Below are 7,274 nucleotides of genomic sequence, written 5' to 3'. Positions count from 1 at the left end.
AATACCCTCCACCATTATCTTCAAGGGAAAAGTTTATATTGAGGGATGGTTTAATAAAGCAGCTATCCCAGGAGATTGGAGAGTTGAAATGAGTGCTAATGGATGGACTACAGATATAATTAGCCTGCGCTGGCTTTAAAAAGTCTTTATTCCAGCTACAAATGGGCGTATAAGAGGGGGGTATTGACTCCTTATTCTAGATAGCCATGGAAGCCACCTAACACCTGAATTCGATACAACGTGCAAGGAAAACAATATTATAGTAATCTGCATGCCTGCTTATTCATCTCACCTTCTGCAACCTCTGGATGTTGGTTATTTTAGCCCTTTGAAAAGAGCTTATGGCAAGCTTATCGAGCAGAAAGGGCGCCTGGGATATAACTATATTAATAAGCTAGACTTCTTGAAGGCTTATCCAACAGCTCATAAAGAGGTCTTTACTATAGAGAATACTAAAAGCGGATTCAGAGCAACTAGAATAGTCCCCTTTAACCCTCATGCAGTGCTGGATAAGTTAAGCTTAAGTATGGTGGTTGAAACCCCCCCTCCTAGTAGAAGGAGTGCTTTAATCCCTTCCTCCCAGCTCTGTACGCCTTATACAGTCCGCTAAGTGCACCGGAAAGCTTTCTCAGTCAAGAAGCTTCTTAAAAATGGGTCTAGAAGTCCTATATCACTCTTAAAGCGAGCGCTAGATGAGTTTATAAAGGGCTGTGAGCTAGCTATTTACAATGCTAGTTTACTAGCAAATGAAAACTGCACTCTCCGCGCAGCTATTGAGAATGACAGGCAGAAAAAAGGTCGTTCTAAGCGCCAAATGACTCCTACAGAAGGTCTTTTATTTCAAGAAGCTAGGGATCTAATTTCGCTGAGAAATGAGTAATTGGAGGTAGAGGGGGGTAGTGCTGGTGGAAGTGCTCTTCTAACTTTAACTATACCTAAACGTGCCCCGCCAACATGTTCTGAATGTAATATTAAGGGGCATACTAGGAGGGGATGTCCGAATCGTTAATATGATTAGTTTATTTAATTTGAATCGCTTTTGGTTGTTGTACAGTACTTTAAAGTTGATCAAGCATGGATTTTGGGGGGGTATGCACGAACCGACCGGGATGCACGAACCGACCGGGAATTACGTTATCTCCTTTACTGTAGCAGTAGTGATGACTAATGAGAGAGAGAATCGTTAAAGCAGCGAAGCACTAGTCTCGATTTATTTTACTTCTGCCCAAGGCCGCCACATTCCTCCCCGGAGACTTTTCTGTCCCAATTTTCAGGCAATTCATCCGAGGCCGAGACTTTGTCTTAATGCCGGCGCAGTGGAGCCTCAACATGATTAATTGCTTTGTCTTTCGAAGTTTAGATTCTTTGAAATACTCGTATCTTGATAAGCATGGCTTTAGTCATGGAAAATATACGATTGTGCTAGAAATATTCGATCGTAGCTAAGCTCATCCGTAGTCTATATACAACTACTTAAAGACCCGAGGACCCCCGCCTGTTAAGCCAGGTACAATTAAAACACACAACACTCAACACTCAACACTCAATTCTCCTTTATCTTCAATATACTCCAACCATTCCGCACTCATATACCATTCAACCAAGAACTGAAATGGAATCCTCAAAGCTCTTCTCCCCCCTGAAGGTGGGCAGCCTCCAACTCGCCCACCGCATCGCCCTGGCACCCATGACCCGCTTCCGAGTCGACGACGGCCACGTCCCGCAGGACATAGTGGCCGAGTACTACGCACAGCGCGCCATCACACCGGGGACGCTCCTCATCACAGAAGCAACTCTGATCTCAACCAGACCAGGCGTATACCGCAACGTCCCGGCGCTCTTCGACAGCGCACAAATCGCACAGTGGCGCAAAGTCACAGACGCCGTGCACGCGAAGGGGTCATATATCTTCGCGCAGCTTTGGGCTCTTGGCCGCGTCGCTGACCCCGCCGCAACGAAGGAGGCAAATGGTGCCGATGCAGAGCTTCTCTCGAGCAGTGCGATTCCGCTTAACCCGGCGCTGGTGCCGAAGGAGATGAGCGAGGAGGAGATCGCCGCGGTAATTGGGGATTTCGCGCAGGCGGCGAAGAACGCTATTGAGGCGGGCTTTGATGGTGTTGAGATCCACGGTGCGAATGGGTATCTGGTCGACCAGTTCATTCAGAAGTGTGTGAATAAGAGGACGGATGCGTGGGGTGGCAGTGTTGAGAACCGCGCGCGGTTCCCGCTGGAGGTGATCAAGGCTGTTGTTGACGCTGTTGGTGCGGAGCGCACGGCGATTCGATACAGTCCGTGGAGCACGTTCCAGGGCATGGGCGTTGACACAAAAGAGGAGACTATTGAGCAGTTTGGGTATCTGGCGCGCAAGACTGCCGAGTTCAAGCTTGCTTATGTGCACGTGGTTGAGGCGCGCATTGCAGGCAACACGGAGACGGAAGTTATCGACAGCAAGAACCTGCAGTTCTTCGTCGATGGGTACCAGCGTGCTGGGCCGATTATGGTGGCCGGCGGGTATGTCGGGGAGAGTGCCCGCGAGGCTGCGGATGTGCAGTATAAGGACCACGACGTGCTGGTTGCAATCGGACGGCCATGGACCGCGAACCCGGATCTTGCCTTCAGGATCAAGAACAGCATTCCGCTGCGGCCATACGAGAGAGAGCACTTCTATACAGCGCGCAGCCCAAGGGGGTACATCGATTATGAGGTCAGCGAGGAGTTCAAAACTGCTGCTGCTGCTGCTTGATTTTTATGAGTTTAATGCATTTGCTTAGCGTGTGATCATGTACTTCAGCCTCATTATATAGATGCATAGCATATATTATTGATTAGAATGTGTTATCTTGAAGTGTTTTGCACCATTGGTGGTAAGGCCCGATAAGCAAGCAGCGCACGCTCAAATTCATGCCCAAACCGTCGAGTGCGCAGCTTCTGCCTCCTGGGGCGGCATTTTTTCCCAGTAACACGACCTCCTTACGGCTGTTGAGGCTATGTTGAATGTTTCGGAACGTTACTCGTTCTTCCAGAGGCATACGACCCATCCATTTTGACTCTTCCAGTGAGGTCGGTTGGTTGGCTTTATGGGGCCCGGCAGCACTAAAACTAAGTCAGTTATAACCCTGCTGTTCTATGACAAAACCCACGAAGCTGTGGAACATATCCGCCAAAGCCTTCCTATCAGTATAAAGTAAAGTCGGTGCTTCCATCGTGCATACAACGAAACCAACAGCGAACGACGGAGCTGCATTGGCAGTCTCCTAAAGCCTCTGAGCGAAAGCCTTAAAGGCTTCGCACCAGACAAGAGCTCGTGTTGCTTGCTTAGCTGCTGGTTCTTGGCTTTCCTACAAACCTAAAAACGCGCCATTCATTTGGCAAGGAAGGCTTAGCTTGACCACATTGCAAATCTTCACATGGCCCGCAGTCGCAAGCAAGATGCGGTGTCTATACGTAACTCAATCAATTATGCGTTCTTTGCTCGAAACTGATAGCGGTGAGAGAATGATGGCAATATGTCGACCCCGGATTAAGGATCGCCATGTGAGCTCGCGCGAAGTGGGAGATCAGAGGCGAACATCGTCATGATCGTCAGTAAGCAAAGTCAGCTTCCCAACACTACCAACGTCACCTCAACCAATTCTACCCCGCACAGCAGGGCTGAATATCGTACGACAGCGCGACAATCTCAACAGGATGAGGTTTAGTCGTGTTGGCCTGAGCAATAGCCGGGTCTCGGCGTGATGCCGAGATGGAAGTGGGGAACCAAGGCTCTTGGACATCAATAGCGCTCCCATGGCTGACAATGGCATGTATTGGCAGTTTGAATATCGAATTAATTGGATTACGGCGAGATGTTCTCGGTCAACTTGAATATCTCGTCTCTTCACTTCAAGGTTGAGGACTCAAGATGAAGCGCTTTTGGATTCCGCTCCGCCGGCCCGATGGAGACCCGCGATACTGGGTATGGGGTAGACTGGGCGTATCATATGCTCGGTCACTTTCCCCAGAACCCACATTCCGAGTAACCAGGTTCAGTCTGGAGACGTGCGAAGAAAAGTTGGAACTTTGGGGGTTTATTCGGAATTGGGAGCCGAATTTGCTTCGGCAGTGGGCCTCGGCTATTCAACAGAGGAGACCGGATGGATGGATGGCGGAGCGTGTCCCTGGATGGACGTTGCTCTGACGTCTTCCCACGGTTGTGCAAGAAAATCCCACTACTAAGTTCCAGCTGAGGTTTGTTATCAACAATATTGACAGTCTTTTTCAGAAGAGACAGCGACAATCAATGAACAGATCCCGAGCGGTCTGACGATCCCCCTCATCTCCCTCGTTCCTGTGGCATGCAAGGTGGCACGGCTCGATCGCAGACAGAGGACGGAGTAGTAACTGCAGGGACATGTCGCGAGTCATTTCTGGCGGCCGCTGCCATGTTGAGTGGCGTGCATTTTGTGATTGCTTTGACCGCTGACTTGGCCTTGTCCTTGGCGGTCGACTAGACTCATTGAACGCACCACGATATCTTGTTACCTTCTCCAATAATGACTCTATTGTCATGTGTCGCAGGATTGCATATTTTGTCAACCAGGCTGTCAGTTTCTCGAAGTTTAGGTCGGGGACTGGAGCTCACCCCACAGCCAGTGCGTGTTTCCAGCTCCCTTCCGATGACTCGGTCGCGGTACGGAGAAATAATAATTGTAGTTCGAAATGATGTACTTCGTGACTTGTCGATGCGTCTATGGTCGAAGTGTTTGTTGGGCCTACCCCACATGGGGGGCCCCCAAGCCGGGGAAAAGGAAGTACTCGAAAGTCTGGGCACGGATTACCGATACCCGAACAATACCAATGTTCAGTCGTGTTCCGGCCGGTACGTCCAAACGATGCTATTCAAGACCAGCACAGTCATGGGGATGTGTATGTCTATCAGATCCCCTCGCGAAAGGCAATGGGGATAGGTCACGAACAAAGGTGCATCACTGGGGGAAAGAAATGGCATAACAATCCACCGATCCCGCGATGATGAACAAAGGATTCATGCCGAGAAGGCCGTTGTAACTTGCGCCAGGCCGATCGACATGGAAAATGGTCAGCTGCTATTCATCGGAAGGTCGATCTCCAAAAAAGGTTTTGAGGCACAGAGAAGGGCGGGCTCGATCACCATCACTGTCCCTCTGCTAAGTATACAAAGCACCCCGCACACCGTATGTTTGTGACCCAGGGCACAGTCAAGCTCATCGGTGGAAGAGACATGATGATTGTTCGACGACTCCCTTTGCGATGCTTTGAATCAAGCATCAGCCCGTGTGTTGGTATATTGGTAACCCGAAAAGATTAACTATGGCTGCACTGTCAGACTCGAATACAGATATATCCCACCAATCAAGATGCTCGAGCTTCGGAGACGGGACAGCGAAGTGAGAACACAGGGCCACATAATTAGAACTGGCACTAAATGTGATGACTCACAGGCTCACAGCAGAGATGAAATCAGCCAAGGGCAACTCGAGCTTCTCTCTGATTTGTTGACAGGACCGTGGTCGACTGGTGACTGACGAGCGCGTGGAGCGGACGCTGTCCAACGAAGACCGTCTTAAAGTGTTGTCAATGCGCAGGATCAATGTTTCAGTCCGGGAAGTAGAAACTGACGGGCGGCTGCCTTTCATGTAAGGTCCCTGGCGATATTGAAAATAAGGAAAAATGTGCTGTTTCACGGAGTTGTCAACTCCAGGGGTCCAAGGTAGGACAAGGTGCAAGGGGTTATAGCCTAGTAATAAGTAGTGTAGGGAGGCTCCAGATAGATTGAGCTTAATATTGCTGTTATCATCACGAAAGCACGACAAATACACTGCGCTCTACAGGGAGTTCTGAAAGCCAAGTCCTGTCTCAGCTCCATGCTAACCAGATTAAAGACAGATACGGCGAGTCGAACAGATGGGACGCTCGAAAGTTGAGCCCCTTTGCAGAGTGCAACTGTAATCCTATTCCGTCGCGAACCCCTATCTGGTGGAACCAAAATGAGATTATTCTACACTAAAGCGACGTAGACGCGAGGAAATTCAAACGAAGCGCATCTGAAGCGCATCTGTCACGACCACGCTGACAGCCGCCGGCCGGTGGCCAATACATAATCTCGACTGCAGATTTCTATGGGGCCTCGTTGCGTGTTTTCCGTCTGGACTCGAGGTAGCGGATCAGTCCGCCGTCTCAAGTCTCACTCTCAAGCAGTCGCACGGCGGCACGACCGAAAAAAATTAAGTTATTTCAAATTGCACTTGTTGATCTCAGGGGGATTGGTTAATGAACGCACGGCAACCCGGCCGTAGCTTCGATTGACACGGGAGACGGTAGTATCCATCTGCCGAGGGGAGTGAATCGCGAGGGGGGGAAAAAAAAAAAAGAAAAAAAGCCTCGATTTTGTTCAAGCTTTGGGTTAGCAGAGACTAGAGAAAGAGAGGCCGAGGCAGGAGGGTATCGAGGACCCACGCAGCTTAGCCATGGGCCCATCATCGACGATTGCAGCTCCAGTTCCAGCAAACAAACAGGCTGTTTTTCTTGGGCCGTCCCAAATTAGCCGATTCTCCGGCCGTCCGTGCGAACAGAGATTAGGCTGTTCCAGAGCTCCTTGCAGCTTTAAGGGCGTCAACGAAGTCGGGCAGGGGGAGCAAGCTTCCCGTGTCAATTGCACATGAAGTTGAGCCCGAGAAAACTCAGGTAGCTCTCTGGAATGTGGGCTTGGGATCGGCACTGCGGAGAGAGCTCTCAGGGTTGCAGGTTGGAAGTTGCAACTTTGCAGTCTGCGGTTCAGTCGATCGCATTCCAGTGTCACTGACGGCCGACGGGTCACGGGAAGCTGACTAAGGCGGAAGCCCCGGCTGGCCGCGATCATGGGGCTGATACACCGAGCAGCAGGACAAGGAATTGAGGATACGTAATACAATATGCCCTACGGTCTGGGCAGAGGATCAAAATCCAGGCACGTTAAGACAAGAACTAAGGGCCAGAGCAGCCCATGAGCCCAAGACTTCCAAGACTCCCTAAGACTCCCAAGATGGCTTGAGGCGTGCATAGTTGTATTGGCATTGGCATGGGTGACAGTAGCCGTCATGACGGTGTCTTGGCGGGATGCCAGGAGCCAACCATAAATCCTGCCAGATTGGATACAGCGTGTCCCATTGGTTAATAATTGAGTGACTCCACCAAGCTATTCCCACTTTTCTTTCCGGGGTTCGGGCGTTCTGTAATGGACGTAATTTCGGTACGTTGCTTCGTCAAATCTGGTATAC

General features: G+C 50.2%; 1 protein-coding gene across 1 annotated transcript; it reads left to right on the top strand.

Moving 5' to 3' along the window:
• Positions 1 to 1,612: 1,612 nt before the first annotated feature.
• ASPSYDRAFT_156353 (alkene reductase) lies at positions 1,613 to 2,743 on the top strand (the record flags this gene model as incomplete). Its single annotated transcript, XM_040842551.1, has 1 exon — positions 1,613 to 2,743. The coding sequence occupies one exon, from the start codon at positions 1,613 to 1,615 to the stop codon at positions 2,741 to 2,743; it is 1,131 nt and encodes a 376-aa protein (XP_040700295.1).
• Between the last annotated feature and the right edge of the window lie 4,531 nt (positions 2,744 to 7,274).

Source organism: Aspergillus sydowii, assembly GCF_001890705.1.
Source record: "Aspergillus sydowii CBS 593.65 unplaced genomic scaffold ASPSYscaffold_9, whole genome shotgun sequence".
Lineage (NCBI taxonomy): Eukaryota > Fungi > Ascomycota > Eurotiomycetes > Eurotiales > Aspergillaceae > Aspergillus > Aspergillus sydowii.
The sequence above is the reverse complement of the archived record's forward strand: the minus strand, read 5'-3'. Positions and strand labels throughout refer to the sequence as shown.